Genomic DNA, 17,267 nt, shown 5'->3' with positions numbered 1-17,267 from the left:
TGACCCAAGTATGATTATGTTAACGTCGCTGGAATCTTTGAGTGGTTGGTAACACACGCCTTTAATCCCAGCACTAGGGAGGCAGAAGCAGGCAGATCTCTGAATTCGAGGCCAGCCTGGTCTACAGAGACATTTCTGGGACAGCTAGGCTACACAGAAACCCTGTCTCGAATTGCCCCCCCCACCCCCCTCTTACAAGGCCCCTTGTGTAAGAATTAGCTCCCTCCCCTAATGTTGTTACTGGGAAGGAATAGAAAACAGCCCAAGCATAAGATCATTTTGTCCGTAAAAGGTGAACAGCTTCTTACTTTTGTTTATCCCATGATGAAAAAGTGCTCTCAGGGACAAAACCAAAACTATCTGGGCAATGGTGGTGCACACCTTTAATCCTAGAATTTGGGAAGCAGAGGCAGGCGGATCTGAGAGTTCGAGACCAGCCTGGTCTACAGAGAAAGTTCCAGGACAGCCAGGACTACACAGAAATACTGTCTTAAAAAAATAAATAAAATAAAAAGCTAGTGCTTCAGTTATGGGAAGCCCGGCAGTGGAGGGGAAAGCCCACTAGCAAACTCCAGCTGACTGCAACTTCCCAGCTGGTTCCAGCTTTATGTTGTGAGCAACAGATTTGACCCATGAAATCCAGCTGACCGCCTCAACAATGCTTCCTCAGTTGATTGTTGCTGGAGGCTTTCAGATCCCATTTGATGAGGTTTTACCTACTGCTTCTCTCACTATTATTTATTTATTTGCTTTTGACTTGCTATATACTTAATAAACTGACTCATTCAAAACTGAAATTAAAATCATCATAGACCAGTCTCTAGACTGTAATGAATATCAGAGGCAGTTTATCCTCTCATGAGGATTCAGGCTGAAATTCTACCTCTAAATGATATCTGGTCTTGGTGACCATGCCTACAGCATGTAGCAGGCCGAGGAAGGAGGACTGTTGTGAGTTCCAAGCAAGTCTGGCTACAAAGCAAACTCTCAATCTTTAAAAAGGAAAAAAAAAAAAAAAAAGTAAGCAAATCAATGAGAGAAAATTTATTGAAATTGTACAGAATTTGAGGTATTATTATTTTGAAGAATAGTTAGCTCATAGCTCAGTCTTTGCATTCACACAAGACAGGATGCAAGTTGTAACTTCAGTGCAGTCCATTCTCATTTAATTTCCTCAACTTTAAAAGAAGGAAGACAATAGAATTTGTTCCACAGGATACTATAGAGATTAGAGACAATGAACAAAATGGTTAGACAGGCATATTAAGATCTTATTACACAATAGCTAAAATTCATTCTGAGCATCTGTGTACTAATATTTCATTGATGTTTGTGCTACTTTAGTTTTCATCTATTTGACAGAAGCTGGAGTCATATGATGGAAGAGGGACCCTCAGTTAAAAAAATACCTTAATCAGATTGACCTATAGATAATTCTGTAGGACATTTTCTCAATTAATGAGTGATGTGGTCGAGCCAAGCTTACAGGAAACCCCTGGGTAGGGTGGTCCTGGGAGGTAGGACAAAAACATCTGTATGAGTCTGGTTTCTGCCTCTGCTACTGTTTGAGTTCCCGTCCTGACTTTCTTCAGTGATGGACTAAATCAGGAAGTACTTGTAAGCCAAATAAAGCCTTTCCTTCTCAAGGTGCTTTTGGTCATGGTGTTTACAACAGCAACATAAACTAGGATGCTATTCAATTACTTACATTATATGACTAATCACCATTCTATTGCACATACTCGCCTGAGAGGACTTCGAAATAACTTTCATTTTCTTGAAATCCCTATTATACTTGAATGAACTTTTTTTTTTAACCTTGCCTAGTATTTTATGATTAAGAAACAAACAAAGAAAAACCCTGCAACTAGAATCCCAAAACTAATATAAAAATGGAAATCACATTAAGACCCATTGAAGTTGTTTCTCTAAATTCCATTTTGAAATATCAACATCACACCAATAAATTCTTGTATAGTTAAAAATAAGTCACAGCAAGCAATGGTACAACAGAAGACAATATTAAAATCAATATGCAACCCAAGATTACCTGGCAACCCCATAGGAAAAAACTGGGGGTTGTACAGCCAAACCTGGTTGGACCCGTTTATAATCCCAGCTACCCAAGTTGGGGAAAGAATATGCAAAATTTGAGGCAAATTCAGGTGGTTAGGGCGAAATAACAGTCAGGCAGTTGAGAACTGCTGTTCAGAAAACTAAATGAAATCTCCAATTGAGACTTGTTAATGTGACTTCCCAAAGACAGAAGGGACCAAAACCGCTAGAAATGGAACAGCTGACGGGCACTTAATTCCTAGCGGGGATAGACTCACTTGAAGAGTCTGCATAGCTTTGGAGCGTTCTAAGCTTGTAATTAAAACAGAAAAAAAGGACCATGAATGTTTGTGGTGTAAAAGCCCTTCCGAAAGAACTGTTGGGTGGCTCTGAAAAGAGCCTTTGGTTTAACCAGAGTGCTATCTGCGCGCTCACTTGGAGCTGGTGTACTTGGTGACGGCCTTGGTGCCCTCGGACACGGCGTGCTTGGCCAGCTCCCCGGGCAGCAGCAGGCGCACGGCCGTCTGGATCTCCCGGGACGTGATGGTCGAGCGCTTGTTGTAGTGCGCCAGGCGCGACGCCTCGCCCGCGATGCGCTCGAAGATGTCGTTGACGAACGAGTTCATGATGCCCATGGCCTTGGACGAGATGCCCGTGTCGGGGTGCACCTGCTTCAGCACCTTGTACACGTACACCGAGTAGCTCTCCTTGCGGCTGCGCTTGCGCTTCTTGCCGTCCTTCTTCTGGGCCTTGGTCACGGCCTTCTTGGAGCCCTTCTTCGGGGCGGGAGCGGACTTAGTTGGCTCCGGCATTGTATCTGTTGCGAAGCAACTCAACAAAGCAGGTTGTCAAGGTACAGGATGCAGGCGAACGCTGTGCTTATATAGCTTTCTGTATGCAAATAGAGTGAAAAATTGGACGCATCATTATTGGTCATTTAGAAGTTAGTTTTACCCAATCAGAATGCAGATTTTCCAATCCTGTGCTTCGATTGGTTAACATGAAACTAGAGTCTTAACCAATGCCACGTCTTCTTTTTTAGCGCCCCTAAATGAACTGCTCTTCCACTGTATTAGGTAAGACATCATACACATCGTTTTTTTATGTGATGCCTGGACGCGGCAAGCAGGGCGGCAAGGTTCGCGCCAAGGCCAAGACCCGCTCGTCCCGGGCCGGCCTGCAGTTCCCCGTGGGCCGCGTGCACCGGCTGCTCCGCAAGGGCAACTACTCGGAGCGGGTGGGCGCCGGCGCCCCGGTCTACCTGGCGGCCGTGCTGGAGTACCTGACGGCCGAGATCCTGGAGCTGGCTGGCAACGCGGCCCGCGACAACAAGAAGACGCGCATCATCCCGCGCCACCTGCAGCTGGCCATCCGCAACGACGAGGAGCTCAACAAGCTGCTGGGCCGCGTCACCATCGCGCAGGGCGGCGTCCTGCCCAACATCCAGGCGGTGCTGCTGCCCAAGAAGACCGAGAGCCACCACAAGGCCCAGTGAGCAGTGTAGTTTTCAAGAGTTCTTAGAAAAAAAGACTTTTCAGAACTCCGTTCTTTACTCAAAAAAAAAAAAAAAAAAAAAAACGCTTTGATTTGTGATTAACTCATTTTTGGAACAGTTTCAAGATGAGCTTTACTTTCATTTTGTTCCATTGAGTTATTGTCTAGAAGCCCCCGCCCAACCTGACTTCCTGGTTTCCGGTGATCACTTTGAGATTGTAGGCTTACCTGACCAGTGCCTTACTCAGATTAGCTCTCTTGCTCCTCAAGCGATGCCAGATTGAACACGGATTAGACTTCCTGTGGAGTACTGTGTCGTACCAGTCTCGAGGTCCTGCAAGGTAGAACTCTGCCAAAGGTGGCCTCGGCACTGTTTTGCTCTTTACTGCTTTTTATTCCTGGAGCATCACATCTAAGTAACAGTTTTCTGCAGTCTTCATTTTTGTTCGAGTAAAATTCAGCTAATGGCCCAGTATAGAGCCAGGAAGCCTTAAACAGTTGCACTGAACACTTGAATTCAATCCCATGAGCCCTCGTGGAAGGAGAAAATCAACCCCTGCAGGTTGTCCTCTGGCTTTCACATATGCATACCCCACCCGTACAATAGTAATTAAGAATAGGTATGTATTTTTAAAGGAAGTAAGCAATATTAGCTTAGCTCTGTTTTTGACTTAACCCCTGATTACCTCTGCCTCTGTTTATGACTCAGCCTGGAAATAAAATGGAACTGGAGTTACAGGTAGGGAGAGGTTGGATGAAGATCTATTAACATGTCCTTTGGGAAACACAACTTATATTTTCTGTAGTGATACAGTATCCGTGTATATGATTGTGCTGCTGTGACACCAAAATGAAATTTCACAAGCCAGGTATGGAGTGGCTCACACCTGTAAGTAACATCATGCTGTTTGAGGCAGTGGGATTGCTGAGTTTGAAGAAGCCAAAGGCTGACGAAGTAGGATTGCTATTTGAGGTGGGTCTATAGATTAATACAAATTTAGAAAGTAATGTTTCTAGCTTTATTTTCCTGTTATGAATATTTGTAGTTAACCATTGTACCTTACGGTCTTATGTTACTGTTAGGAACATTACTGTGCATGGGTGACTCACATCTCGAATCCCAGTATTCAGGAGGCAGAAACAGGCAGATCTCTGTGAATTCTAGGTCAGCCAGGGCTATACAGTGAGACACCCCCCCCCCCATCGCAAATAAGAAAAAGAAAAAATTGCTGTAAGCAATGAGTTAAGTGTTTACTTTATATACTGACCACCTACACACACACACACACACACACACACACACACACACACACACACACACACACAACGATGGCCAGGGATGGTTCCTAAATGAGACTGCAGTAGTAACAATGATGTTGAATGTTGTCATCCCAACCCCAAAAGTACTAACAAGCAGACAACCTGTGTTCAGGAAAATTTTAATTTCTTCTGAAAAGCTAAAGGCCATTTGGAGAACAGTGGGGTCAACTACCCTTGATGTTGCCCATATTAGCATATAGGAAATCTGGATGTTGGAAAGGAAATTTATATTTATATTATGTAACAGTGATGCTATCTCAGGAAGTTCAAGCACAATAACTTATTTTACCTCCTTAAATTCGAATTATTCTTTCAGAGACAGTTCATTTCACCCTTGGATGCCACGAGTATAGTGTCTGAGCTACAGAAACAACCTAGTGAGGAGAAACACAAAAGTGAGTCAGTAACCTAAGAGGGGTGAAGAAGAAGGGTACAGTCTTGGGGGACAGGGAGCATGGTGGTTTGAAAGAATAAAACCTATGGAAGGTAGCTTCTGCTCTGGAGATTAAGGGGAACTATTATCAAAGGGTCGTACGGGGACCCTGCAGAGGATGCCCACAAGCACGGTTCGTGGTAGATATGAAGTAGGCAAATTAGAAAGTTTGATGTTGACAATAAAGCAAAAGCTACAAGAGATAGCCCTCTCCTTTAGTTTTAAATATTTCTGATATACTACTGAATTCCAGTCTTGATGTCTGTCTGGGACGTACCCCCTCTATGTGACCCCTGGCCTGATGTCAAGATTTCTTGTATGAAAACAAAAAAGAAAAAAGAAAGAAAAGAAAAGGCCGGGCGTGGTGTCGCACGCCTTTAATCCCAGCACTTGGGAGGCAGAGCCAGGCTGATCTCTGTGAGTTCAAGGCCATCCTGGTCTACAGAGTGAGTTCCAGGACAGGCTCCAAAGCTACACAGGGAAACCCTGTCTCAAAAAAACAAACAAAAAAAAAAAAAGAAAAAGAAAAAGAAAAGCAAAAATAAATGTGTCCTAGATCCATCACTCAGCAATTCAACTATTTACTGATCCTTGTCTTAATAAATAACATTAATGTCTACCTACTAGGACATGCCAAAAGAATGTGGCATCTGTCACCTAGTATTCATTTTTATATGCCATTACTAAAGCAAAACCAAGTTCTTATATGGGAGATGAGGTGTGCTAGGATTTATAAAGTTTATTTAGAGGATGACCTGACCATACTGTGATAGCCAGCATATGGAATATTGTCAGAAACAGAATATTCATGTACATGTATCTGATCACTGCTGCTAAAAAAACATTTCGTGTAATTCTAACTGAAAGGCTAAAATTGTGAGATGCATACCAAGTATTGATCAGTGCAAACTTGAAAAAACAAAACCAAAGCCTGTGTGAGTCCTCTTAGAGTTTGAAAGAGAGCTTCGTGTTGCTCTGTGGAAGGAAAGAATGTACTGCTTACTGTACAGTCAACGGTTAGCTTAGCCTGGATCCAAAGATAAACTCTCCATCTGCCTTAGGCCCCACAGGCCCTTCCTCTCAAAATATCCCTCTTCCTTTCCAGAGGTCACCTCCTTGGAGAGGGACTTTATTTTGCTTTAGGAATTCATGCCAACACAAAGCACAATGATAATATCAAACTTAAAATTTTTATTTTGTGTTTGTGTGTGGTGTGTATGGTAATGTGTGCATGTAGTGCAGGTGGCCTGATCACTTCCTGCCTTATACTTCAGTTGAGGTTCCCTCTTCTGACCCAGAGCGGAGGGGCTCAGTAGTCAAGTTAGCCAACTTATCTCTGCCTCCTTTGTGGAGTTACAGGTGGGCCTGTGATTGCTAGGGACCAGAACTCTTCACTCTGGCACAAGTGCTTTTGTTCAATAAGCCCACTGACAAGTTGAGACAGGATTGTTACATAGGCCACTTGACCGGGAAAAGCTGAATGCTTTGCTAAAAAGAAAAATGAATGTTAGACAGACAGATGGACACTTAAACTCAGGGATGGCCTTCATAAGCCACAGGAAGCTGGTTCTGGTGCTCTGGCTCATCGTGGCTTTCGCATCTTCCACACGGTTTTCTTCCTGTTTCTCCATCCACTTACTCATTTATCCGAGGATCCTGAACACATTATCAGGAGTACACAAACTAACCCAAATGCCCTTCATGGGCCTGGAGAGATGGCTGAGTGATGAAGAGGCCTGTAGCTCTTCCAGAAAGACCTCAGATCTCTAGCTGCACATGGTGGCTCATGTAAGGGTCCAAGGAGATGCTGAAGGAGACCCCAGACTCAAATAGTACTTAAATGTTCCAGCATGTGTGGGGTCGTTGGCCTGTAAAAAATGGCGACGCCCCCAAGAGGATCATGGAGGCTCCTTGTAAGCACAACTAAGGGGTGTTCCAGGAAGTCAGGTCATCTCACCTATAATTGGTTAAACAAGCAGGGGTTACATTAGTGTACTTTTAATGGCCTGAAATTTAGTCTTATTTCCGGACATATCTGCACAAGTTTGAGCAACTTCTGACGTGACTCAGAAAGGGGCTGCTGGATTTGTTCTTGAGGGATGGTGAGGCTGACCTGACCTAGTCCTGTGCTTGTTTTCTCCTCTCCCAAGAGGAAGGCTCTTCGTGGAAGAGACATCTGTTTTGCCTTTCTCAGAGAACTGGAACCTAAACTCGGTTGTGAGTGGGAGTTTAACCCCTTCGCTCACAGCCCTCTAGAACTCCAGTCGCAGGCGACACAACGCCCTATTTTGGCCTGAGAGCACCAGATACAAGTGGTGCAGATGTGCAAAGATTAAACACCCAAACACTTTTAAAGCACATCTATCTCTACTTGCTAATTTCTAGCATGAAAACGGGAGACAACGCTTTAAGCTTCACGCATACCTAAAATGAAAATGGCTTTGGAGTCAGTCTATGGCTTCAACGGCTGCTCAAGCAATTAGAAAACAGTCCTGTAAGGACTTAGGCTACAAATTTATGACCAAATGCTTAGGCACACTAGACCCAACACTAATGACCTCCAACACATACCTGAGCAGGTTAAACAGTATTTTGCGAGTTTGCCAAGAGGAAAAAAAAAACTAACCGCCCACCTGGCACCTATTAAGGTACACATGCCTCACCAAAACTTGGGTAGCAAGAAACTAGTAAGAATGGGAGCTGGTGTTGTCCCAACCAAGAGAATTCCAAAATGCCAAAACAGTTCTTTCAGTGCAGATATGGGTGGCTCTGAAAAGAGCCTTTGAAAAAGCTGTGGCGACCAACTCAAGCCCTCTCCCCGCGGATGCGGCGGGCCAGCTGGATGTCCTTGGGCATGATGGTGACCCGCTTGGCGTGGATGGCGCACAGGTTGGTGTCCTCGAACAGACCCACCAGGTAGGCCTCGCAGGCCTCCTGCAGCGCCATCACGGCCGAGCTCTGGAAGCGCAGGTCGGTCTTGAAGTCCTGCGCGATCTCGCGCACCAGGCGCTGGAACGGCAGCTTGCGGATCAGCAGCTCGGTCGACTTCTGGTAGCGCCGGATCTCGCGCAGCGCCACGGTGCCGGGCCGGTAGCGGTGCGGCTTCTTCACGCCGCCGGTGGCCGGGGCGCTCTTGCGGGCGGCCTTGGTGGCCAGCTGCTTGCGCGGGGCCTTGCCGCCGGTGGACTTGCGAGCCGTCTGCTTGGTACGAGCCATTACTGCTCCAACTTCAGCTTACAAGAAGTCTGAGCACACAGGTCCCGCGACCAAAATTTATACAGACGAACGGATTCTGATTGGTCAAAATGGCTGCAAGAACAACTCAATTGGCTGTTGAGTCCTTTTGTTTTCTGCAGTCTGATGAATGGTTTGCTTTTTGAGCGATAGTGTGGAATTCCCCTAAAGACAATTCGACCGCGTAGTAGTGGAAAGTCAATGTCATTTTGTCTTAAAGCATTTTTTACAGCATTCTGTTTCAGATTATATGAAAAGGTAATGTGTTATGTAGTGACTTAAAAACGGCTTTAAATGATTAACACATTGGCCCCTGCAATTTGTGAATTTTAATTTGCACAGAGCGGAGGTGGAAAGGGGGAATGGACACGTGCTTAGCTATGATACCACATGATGATTTTACTTCCTTAGCTGGTTTTGGTGTTGGCAAATGGCGGCTGACTTTTGTCAGTCATGCTCATAATCAGCGTTCAAGTGAGGAGTGTACATAGTTATTAGTTTCTCAATATATATGCAGTTGTCTTGGGTTGAAATTAACATTTAAATGGTCAAAGTAACAGTCTTAACATCTATAAAACATTCAACCTTTAGTTAGCACACCCACAGAAGTTAACCAATTTGACTCAATGTAGAGGCAACATAGTTTCAGTGGTTTGAGCAAACGGTGGGGCAACATGGGACAAATCTCATAATGCACCTAAAAGCCAGTCAGTGTTCAGTTCTTTTGGAGAAAGGGTGGGTGGCTCTGAAAAGAGCCTTTGGCTTAGCTAGAAGTTTCTTGTTTCCAATGACTTATTTCCCCTTGGCCTTGTGGTGGCTCTCGGTCTTCTTGGGCAGCAGCACCGCCTGGATGTTGGGCAGGACGCCGCCCTGCGCGATGGTGACGCGGCCCAGCAGCTTGTTGAGCTCCTCGTCGTTGCGGATGGCCAGCTGCAGGTGGCGCGGGATGATGCGCGTCTTCTTGTTGTCGCGGGCCGCGTTGCCAGCCAGCTCCAGGATCTCGGCCGTCAGGTACTCCAGCACGGCCGCCAGGTAGACCGGGGCGCCGGCGCCCACCCGCTCCGAGTAGTTGCCCTTGCGGAGCAGCCGGTGCACGCGGCCCACGGGGAACTGCAGGCCGGCCCGGGACGAGCGGGTCTTGGCCTTGGCGCGAGCCTTGCCGCCCTGCTTGCCGCGTCCAGACATGGTAGAAAACTGGCTGTTACTAACTGCTCAGAAAGTAACGAAAAAGCTACACTGGCCCTGTTTATAGTCGACGCAGGGCGCGAAAACGGAGCGATTTCATTGGTTACATATAGCAGTTTCACCTAAACCAATGGCACCGTGGTTTTGAAAAATCCTTGCTTTGATTGGGCAGTTAGTGAGTGACGTTTGCTAGTAGCGATCAGCATAGCCACAAGTCTCTTTAAAAAGCAGCCAGGGCACACTACGTCCTGACTCTTAGTTGCTTTTCTGTCTGTTGTGTTTTCTTTTGTTTCTTGCCATGCCTGATCCCGCCAAGTCCGCTCCCGCCCCGAAGAAGGGCTCCAAGAAGGCCGTGACCAAGGCGCAGAAGAAGGACGGCAAGAAGCGCAAGCGCAGCCGCAAGGAGAGCTACTCGGTGTACGTGTACAAGGTGCTGAAGCAGGTGCACCCCGACACGGGCATCTCGTCCAAGGCCATGGGCATCATGAACTCGTTCGTCAACGACATCTTCGAGCGCATCGCGGGCGAGGCGTCGCGCCTGGCGCACTACAACAAGCGCTCGACCATCACGTCCCGGGAGATCCAGACGGCCGTGCGCCTGCTGCTGCCCGGGGAGCTGGCCAAGCACGCCGTGTCCGAGGGCACCAAGGCCGTCACCAAGTACACCAGCTCCAAGTGAGCGGCGGACCTCACCGTAACCCAAAGGCTCTTTTCAGAGCCACCCACAGTTTCGTATGAAGTTGCTGTTAACATCTGTTAATCTTAGCAAGTTAGTCTTGTTATATATTCCCACTCATCCTCTAAAGCTTTATTTACCCTTTAGCCATCCAAGTTCCCCCTTTCCAGGATAATAGGAATATTTGAATAGATTGGGGTCGACTTTTATTTTGTCAGCTCTATGCTGACAGGGTAATCAATCTGATTAGAGGAGATGGGCAGTTTAGGTACCCTCTCCTATTGCTAGAGGTCTTGGTTGTGGATTTCTGGGATCTTCCCTGGCACCAGATTTGTTCCTAACCCCCAAGTACACTTCCCCCACCAAGACTTCTCTTCCAGTACTCCCTCCATCTTGCCCCCAACCCACCCAACCCCATCTGGTTCCCATCATATCCCCACCCCACACCGTTTAACGAAAGGAGATCTCTTCTATTCCCCCTTCCCAGGGAAATTCATCACTCTGGGCTCTCCTTGTTACCTAGCCTCTCTGGGGCTGTGGCTCATAGCCTGGTTGTCCTTTATTTTACACCTAAAATAACCACTTATGAGTGAGTACATATCATGTTTGTCTTTCTGGGTCTGTATTACCCACTCAGAATTTTTTTCTAGTTCCATCCATTTTGCCTGCAAATTTCATGATATAAAAAAAAAATCATTCTTTTCTACTTATATTACCTTTGTTCTGTTTTTATTTGTTTATTCTTAACTGGCAAGGAAAAGTTTTATACATTAGTTGGAACACAATGTGATGTTTTGATATGTGTATACAATGCCGATAACTAAATAAAGGAAGTTCCGATACCAGTCGCCTGCTTACCTCTGTGTCTCGTGATACACTCTCTTCTACCTGTTTTTCCTCAATCTTGTCTCTAAAATTCCCTCCCTTTTCTCTAGTGGTTTTTCCCTTCTCTTCTGTCTTACAAGAAGTAAAAGGGATGAGGGTAAAGGTAACAAGAATCAGCCGGAGGACTGATTCCTAGTATAGAACCCTTGGCAAATGAACTTCCTAAGGTTTTTTTTTTTTTTTTTTAATCTCTCTTCTCACCCTTTCTCTCTTTCTCTTCTCCAGGCAAGGATCTCCAGTTGCTTTTAAAATGTCTGTCTAGTGAACCTATGACCTTTTTTCTTTATCTCCACTCTTGTTTGAGAACCAGAGAGAACTGTTTCTTTCTGACTTTAAGGAAATCAACAATTAAGACTTGAAGCAGAAAAAAAGGTGTCAGTTTGTATTCCAGAAGGCAGCATGTATTTTAGGAAGAAAACCATCAGTACCAGCCTTAGGTCTTATTATATTTGTATTTTCCCCTCTACAAGGTCTCCAGATGCTGCCCAGCCACTCCATTGGCTGAAGTCATCCTCTATGCCTGAGCACCTACAACGAGAGGCAACACTTCAACATTTCAGTCATTACTTCTGTGTCACAACCTCTGAACTCTGCCCTGTAAAATTCTTCATGGGAAGTAGCAGTTGCTGGGTCAGGTCCATTTCACGACGCCCAGCTACAGCACAGGTCCTCTGTGTGCAGGATTTAGAAGGGCTGGTGCTTCCAAGGCCTCATGCTGGAGAGTCCACTGGTTACCGGGAGATAAACGCAGCCAGGCCTGACACCGGAAACTTGGCTTGGAACAGTATCAGTGATTCTTCACAAAAGAGATAAGAGTTGTCAGAGCAAATTGCCAAAGACTTGGAGGTGGACAAAGACAATTCCAGGGGATCTTATGCCCTTTCAGGGGCTAACCTAACTATAGTAATGGGGGTCTTCGGCGGCCTTTGATGGTCAGGATATCTTACAACTCAATAGAGACAGACCGTAACTGGTAAGATGCCAGTTTTTTTTTTTTCCAGATGTTGACTGTGGCAAGAAGGTGAGGCTGATATGTGGGTCTCAGTCCCCCTCTCCTTCTCCAGACCTCATCAGTGACACTCAGTTCTCTCCCAGGAGACTGTTGCCCCTCACAGTTTCTAGTCCTGTCTAGGAAATTCTGAGGTTGGGGAATCTCCATACTCAATGTCCAGAGCTCTAAAGTGTGTAAATGATTTGAAGAATGGGAGGCGGTAGCACTGCCCACCACACTGCACTGCCTTCTGTGTCATTTTCTGGAGCGTCTACTCCTCCAGCTGCCTTCTGTCTGAGTTAGAAGTGACCTCAAAGGCTCTTCCATCAGAAACAGCCTGTTTCTAAAAATGCCTCACTCACAAATGTGAACGCGAAAAGAGTTGTTTCAGCCTTGGGAAAGGGATTTGTTGTACAAAGAAAATGTGCTTCCCTTGAAAGCAACCTTCCCATAGGTGCTCTCTCAAAATGACTCTGTGTTGTTTGTTGAAACAAGGTGTCATATAGGCCAGCTGTCCTTGAACTGGCTGTGTAGCCAAGGACAGCTCTGAACTCTTGATTCTTCTGCCTCTAGGTCCTATGCTGGATCAAAAGTACCTCCATACAGCTGTTCTCTTGATTTTATACTTGCTGTGTTGAAGTAGAAGAGACTCAAAGTAATGGGATTCGTGTTATAAATGATTCGTTAATAGATTTGCTTGGGAGACATAAAATCACACAAAGCAGAATTGGCTAAGGGGCACCGACTCTCAGAATAAGTAGTATGCTGAACCAGGCCTGTTAGAGATGAGCAAAACGTACGGTGCTAGGATGTAAATGTTTGTTCACTAGAACTGACCAGCCGTTAAGCCCATTCCCCCAAAGAACATGCCTCTAACAGGCATCACAACCTGAATCACCGAGTTCTGGCCTGCCTTGTGGAGAAGTCTAATTCTACAAGGTGGGCAAGATGGACCTGGATGACAGCTACGTGGAAAAGAACAATACTGGTGTGCTACAGAAATAGTTCCGGCATTATCTTTGCTGTGTGAATCTCCCACTTGCAGCCTCCGGTCTTTTTAAATTGTTCAAATTGTAACCTGGGCTGGACCTTAAAATGTCATTTAAGGATGATAGTGTTGTAGAATGCATAAACCTAAAGTGGACGGACGTTGGGAAAATCTTCTGTTCTACGCCATTTGCTAAGAGCCAGACAAGCCGTTACCCTTCGTCTCTGTGCAGAGTGCTTTCTTATTATAAGGACATGCTCTTTCTGTAACAGTACTAGTTACTTTTCGACATCGCTAGGACCAAATACATACCCAACCACTACCAACAGCAACTTAAGAGAGGAAAGGTTGGCTGTGGCATACAGGTCTAAGGGGTCAAGTCAGAGAAGTCATTGTGGTAGACACTTGAGGAGGGACTGGTCCACGGGTATACGTAGCCAGGAAGCTCAGCTCACTTCTCCTTTGTACTCAGTCCAGGACCCCAGTTCATGGAATGGAACTACCCGTGTTTAAGGTGGGTCTTCCAATCTCAATTAATCTAATCTAGATAGCTCCCTGCAGATGTGACCAGGGACTGCCATCCTCCATGACTCAAGATCCTATTACCTTGACAATAATAACCACCATATTTGCTAATAGAAAATTCCATACAGAAGGCAAGTTCATGCTTGTAAGTAATTAGGAGTTAAATTGAATTCACCAATTAAGAAAAAACAAGTTCTGTAAATGCCTATCACAATAGCCACGAACAAACAAAATTTATTTAATAGGGCCCAGAACAGAAATCATATTTGATTTCTCTACAACTGTTTTAGATAAACTGAGTGTGTGTTCAGATATCTGTGAGGTTGAAAACTGAGAACTGGAGTGGATAATATAACTGCAATGGTTTTGGAGAATATTTCCATTTTATGAGTCTCATCTATCTATCTATCTATCTATCTATCTATCTATCTATCTATCTATCTATCTATCTCTTTCTCCCTCAAAATTCCCTCTCCTCCTCCTCCTTCTCTCCCTCCTTTAAATATAAGAGACCTATAGTCCATGTGTTATGATGTGAAATAAATAGATCAATGCCATTTGACGTTTTTGTAATCTTTGAAGAACAATGTTAAATTCTGGTGCACGATGAACTAGATATCACCGGGCCGGGCTCAAGGTACAGCGGAAACTACAGAGCAGAAACAGATTAACCCCGGTCCTAGAAAACGAGCTTCCCACACTGCCAAGGGGTTAAAGAAAGCACACCATACTGAGCGGGTGGCAGTAATAAGTGGCAAGGAGGAAAACGGAGCAGGAGCAAACGGCTACTCGTTGTCACTTTCGCTGACACTCTAAATCCGGGTTATAAGTAGCAGCTCCTCTGAACTGGGCATTTGTATTATGCAATCTGGTGGCGTATAGACGTGTTATTTTGGACGCTGGGTTTAATATCACCGTTCTGAGATACCATCTCCCAGTTATATGAAACCGCGTTTTTTGAGCTTGAAGGAATATTAATAGCATGACGCTTTAATTGGTATTATTTTCAGTTTCTATAAGCAAACGGTAGAAAGCTGATAAAAAGTTTAGTTCTGTAGATTTTCTTTGTGGCGAAGAGAAAAGTCACACTAGCAGAGGATGGTTTCGATCCATCGACCTCTGGGTTATGGGCCCAGCACGCTTCCGCTGCGCCACTCTGCTAATCGCACTACCGGCCTTCTGAATTCATGCCTTTATATGATCACGTGAACACCGCGCTTTTAAAAAAATGGTTGGCCGGCTTAATTAAAGATCCAGATCTAATAAAATCAGTTCAGAAAATTTTTATTTCAAATGGCTTCAGATAAATAAAATTCACTAAGAAAACAACTTGTCCCTAACCTATTAGTTCTATTTATTTGAAAGAGCGATTTTAATTAAAATATGATTAACATATACAAGTAATCGAAAAAGTAAGGAAGGAAAAAGTCTGACTCTGAGGCAAATTATATTTTCAAGCTGTTCTTTTAAAGAGAAAAAGATTTCTATGCATTGGCCGGGAATCGAACCCGGGCCTCCCGCGTGGCAGGCGAGAATTCTACCACTGAACCACCAATGCTTGTGAACTTACAGCCTCAATAATCTTACAAATGTGTGCATTGCCTAGTTTTTAAAGTATTAAAATATAATTTCTTTGTAAAAAGGCAGGAAGGTCATTTTATACTTTCATTTTATACTTTTATCGAATAACACTTCGTAATGCTTCTTCCTGATTTATTGCAACCACTGGGCGTCCCAGACACTTGCCACCACCTTGCAGACCTTATAAGTTTCCCTTCAGGGGTGGAGAGGTTGCTGGACCCGGACGGTAACGGGGACTCCGGGTATTGTTGGGGGACAGGCAGTAAGGAGGCGGGCACCTGCGGAGACCGTAAATAAAACCTCAAGGGATGCAATTCTCAGCACTCGCTTAGGAATCTGAGTGGAACCGGGAGGAACACGAGCAGGAGATTGCAAAGAAAGAAAATGGGAAAGAATTCCCCAACCCAACCAGAGGGCGCAGAAGAGCAGAGCACAGTAGCGGAGGAACCCCGAGACCCACCCTGGCTTGTGGGATCCAGTGCTGCTCCCTGCTGGTCGCCCGCGGGAGGTCAGCAGGAGAGCTGGCGGATGTTAAGAAAGACCCTGGGCCTTAGAAGCTTTGGTCAAGGTTGCATTGAAGTAGCCCTGGGATGTCTTTTAGAAATATCGAGTGCAGCGATCTCATCAAGGGATAACTTCTTTCAAAAGGCACAACCGTGACTTCCACAAAAATATAAAAATGAGCTCGTGTTAGATGACTTTGCATAATAAACTCAAGATGTGGTTGCTGTTATCCAATCAACAGAAAGTCCAAAGAGAAGCTTTTCCATTGTCGAAACGAATAAACATTCGTTTATTCGAGGTCATAACTGGTTTTTCCTTAGCACATACTAAATCTGGTTTTGCCCGGGGTCTCCTTTCAGGCACCTCCGGAGTGAAAATGTAATTGTGCATCTCTACAGAAACTTCTGGAGAAATTGAAAAAGTGGAGAAATTCTCTCAAAAAAAAAAAAAAAAAAAAAACTTTCAGGATTCCAAATATACGATGGGACAGAAGCTGGGGGTGGAGTCTGGTGATGAGTGAAAGAGAAGTAGACGGGAGACGGAGAGAAAAAAAATGAAGAACAAAACAAAATAACAAAACAAAAAACCAAATCTCTTTTATGTATGCAGCCTTAAAACCCCACATTAAGTGACAGAGGGAAAAGAATATTCAGTATTGAATCAAAATGTAAAACCTGTTCAGCAAAAGGCATTGTTTACAGAAAATATGCACGACATTCCTGATAAAGGGCTTCTTCCCAGAAAACACTGTTAGATTAAAAAAGCACACCGAAAAAACCACACTGAAGAAGGAGAGACCATTTGGAAGCAACACTGAGGAGAGAGAGACTATGGCAATAAGAACCCTTTTCCTGGAAGATCTGTTCGTGTTTCCAGAGCTAAGCGGTCCAAAAACTAAACTTAAAAATAAAAGAAAATCTACATGCTGGAGAAACCTCAATGCAAAACTGCTATTGCAAAGAAAAAAAGGAACTCCTGAAAAAAAAAAAAGAAAAAGAAAAGAAAAGAACCCTGTGATCGTAAGGTCTGCACGAAATCTCTACGGTAGAGAGGAGTAGAGCTAAGGTTGGGGCCTCGGATAAGGAAACCCCCAAATGGAGGCCTGGAAGCAGTGTTTCTATCTGCCCTCTTGCCTCTCACCCTGCTCAGAGGACTTAGGACTCATGGACCACTCTTCTTTTCCAAAGTTCTACTTTGTTGTTATTGTGGGTGTGGGTGTGAGTCAGTGCGTTTGTGTGCGTGCGTATGCGCACGTCTGTATTGCATGCTTGCACCTGCCTGTGGAGGTCAGAAGTTGATAATCTCCTTTTGCTCGAGGGTCTTGGGATAGAACTCAGGCCTTCACATCTGAGTGGCAAGTACCTTTACCACTGAGCCATCTCTCCACCCCAGATGG

General features: G+C 44.9%; 5 protein-coding genes and 2 non-coding genes across 7 annotated transcripts; 2 read left to right on the top strand and 5 right to left on the bottom strand.

The window, feature by feature from the left end:
* Window positions 1-1,029: 1,029 nt before the first annotated feature.
* Window positions 1,030-3,240, bottom strand: LOC102906438 (histone H2B type 1-M). Its single transcript, XM_006988869.4, has 2 exons — window positions 2,491-3,240; window positions 1,030-1,219 (listed from the first exon to the last, which is right to left on the bottom strand). Exons 1-2 carry the CDS (start codon window positions 2,865-2,867, stop codon window positions 1,162-1,164), a joined length of 435 nt encoding a protein of 144 aa, XP_006988931.2. The 5' UTR covers window positions 2,868-3,240; the 3' UTR covers window positions 1,030-1,161.
* LOC102906129 (histone H2A type 1-H-like) lies at window positions 3,149-5,265 on the top strand. Its single transcript, XM_042278729.2, has 2 exons — window positions 3,149-4,522; window positions 5,186-5,265. The coding sequence occupies exon 1, from the start codon at window positions 3,164-3,166 to the stop codon at window positions 3,548-3,550; it is 387 nt and encodes a 128-aa protein (XP_042134663.2). The 5' UTR covers window positions 3,149-3,163; the 3' UTR covers window positions 3,551-4,522; window positions 5,186-5,265.
* A 2,808-nt stretch (window positions 5,266-8,073) lies between these two features.
* Window positions 8,074-8,552, bottom strand: LOC143273414 (histone H3.1). The gene has a single exon (XM_076573001.1). It carries the CDS (start codon window positions 8,516-8,518, stop codon window positions 8,108-8,110), a length of 411 nt encoding a protein of 136 aa, XP_076429116.1. The 5' UTR covers window positions 8,519-8,552; the 3' UTR covers window positions 8,074-8,107.
* A 733-nt stretch (window positions 8,553-9,285) lies between these two features.
* Window positions 9,286-9,741, bottom strand: LOC102905818 (histone H2A type 1-B). The gene has a single exon (XM_006988866.4). It carries the CDS (start codon window positions 9,719-9,721, stop codon window positions 9,329-9,331), a length of 393 nt encoding a protein of 130 aa, XP_006988928.1. The 5' UTR covers window positions 9,722-9,741; the 3' UTR covers window positions 9,286-9,328.
* Window positions 9,742-9,986: 245 nt separating this feature from the next.
* LOC102905512 (histone H2B type 1-H) lies at window positions 9,987-10,440 on the top strand. Its single transcript, XM_006988865.4, has one exon. It carries the CDS (start codon window positions 10,020-10,022, stop codon window positions 10,398-10,400), a length of 381 nt encoding a protein of 126 aa, XP_006988927.1. The 5' UTR covers window positions 9,987-10,019; the 3' UTR covers window positions 10,401-10,440.
* Window positions 10,441-14,875: 4,435 nt separating this feature from the next.
* On the bottom strand, window positions 14,876-14,947 carry Trnam-cau (transfer RNA methionine (anticodon CAU)). The gene has a single exon. It is a non-coding gene; the product is annotated as a tRNA-Met (tRNA).
* A 326-nt stretch (window positions 14,948-15,273) lies between these two features.
* Window positions 15,274-15,344, bottom strand: Trnag-gcc (transfer RNA glycine (anticodon GCC)). The gene has a single exon. It is a non-coding gene; the product is annotated as a tRNA-Gly (tRNA).
* Between the last annotated feature and the right edge of the window lie 1,923 nt (window positions 15,345-17,267).

Source organism: Peromyscus maniculatus, chromosome 5, assembly GCF_049852395.1.
Source record: "Peromyscus maniculatus bairdii isolate BWxNUB_F1_BW_parent chromosome 5, HU_Pman_BW_mat_3.1, whole genome shotgun sequence".
NCBI classification, from domain to species: Eukaryota; Metazoa; Chordata; class Mammalia; order Rodentia; family Cricetidae; genus Peromyscus; species Peromyscus maniculatus.
The sequence above is the reverse complement of the archived record's forward strand: the minus strand, read 5'-3'. Positions and strand labels throughout refer to the sequence as shown.

Coding starts and splice junctions, on each gene's coding strand:
- LOC102906438 (XM_006988869.4), bottom strand. CDS start 2,867: ATGCCGGAGCCAACTAAGTCCGCTCCCGCCCCGAAGAAGGGCTCCAAG. Junction 1,220..2,490: donor ACCAAGTACACCAGCTCCAA/GTGAGCGCGCAG, acceptor TAATCTCTATAG/TATCCTGTGGAACAAATTCT.
- LOC102906129 (XM_042278729.2), top strand. CDS start 3,164: ATGCCTGGACGCGGCAAGCAGGGCGGCAAGGTTCGCGCCAAGGCCAAG.
- LOC143273414 (XM_076573001.1), bottom strand. CDS start 8,518: ATGGCTCGTACCAAGCAGACGGCTCGCAAGTCCACCGGCGGCAAGGCC.
- LOC102905818 (XM_006988866.4), bottom strand. CDS start 9,721: ATGTCTGGACGCGGCAAGCAGGGCGGCAAGGCTCGCGCCAAGGCCAAG.
- LOC102905512 (XM_006988865.4), top strand. CDS start 10,020: ATGCCTGATCCCGCCAAGTCCGCTCCCGCCCCGAAGAAGGGCTCCAAG.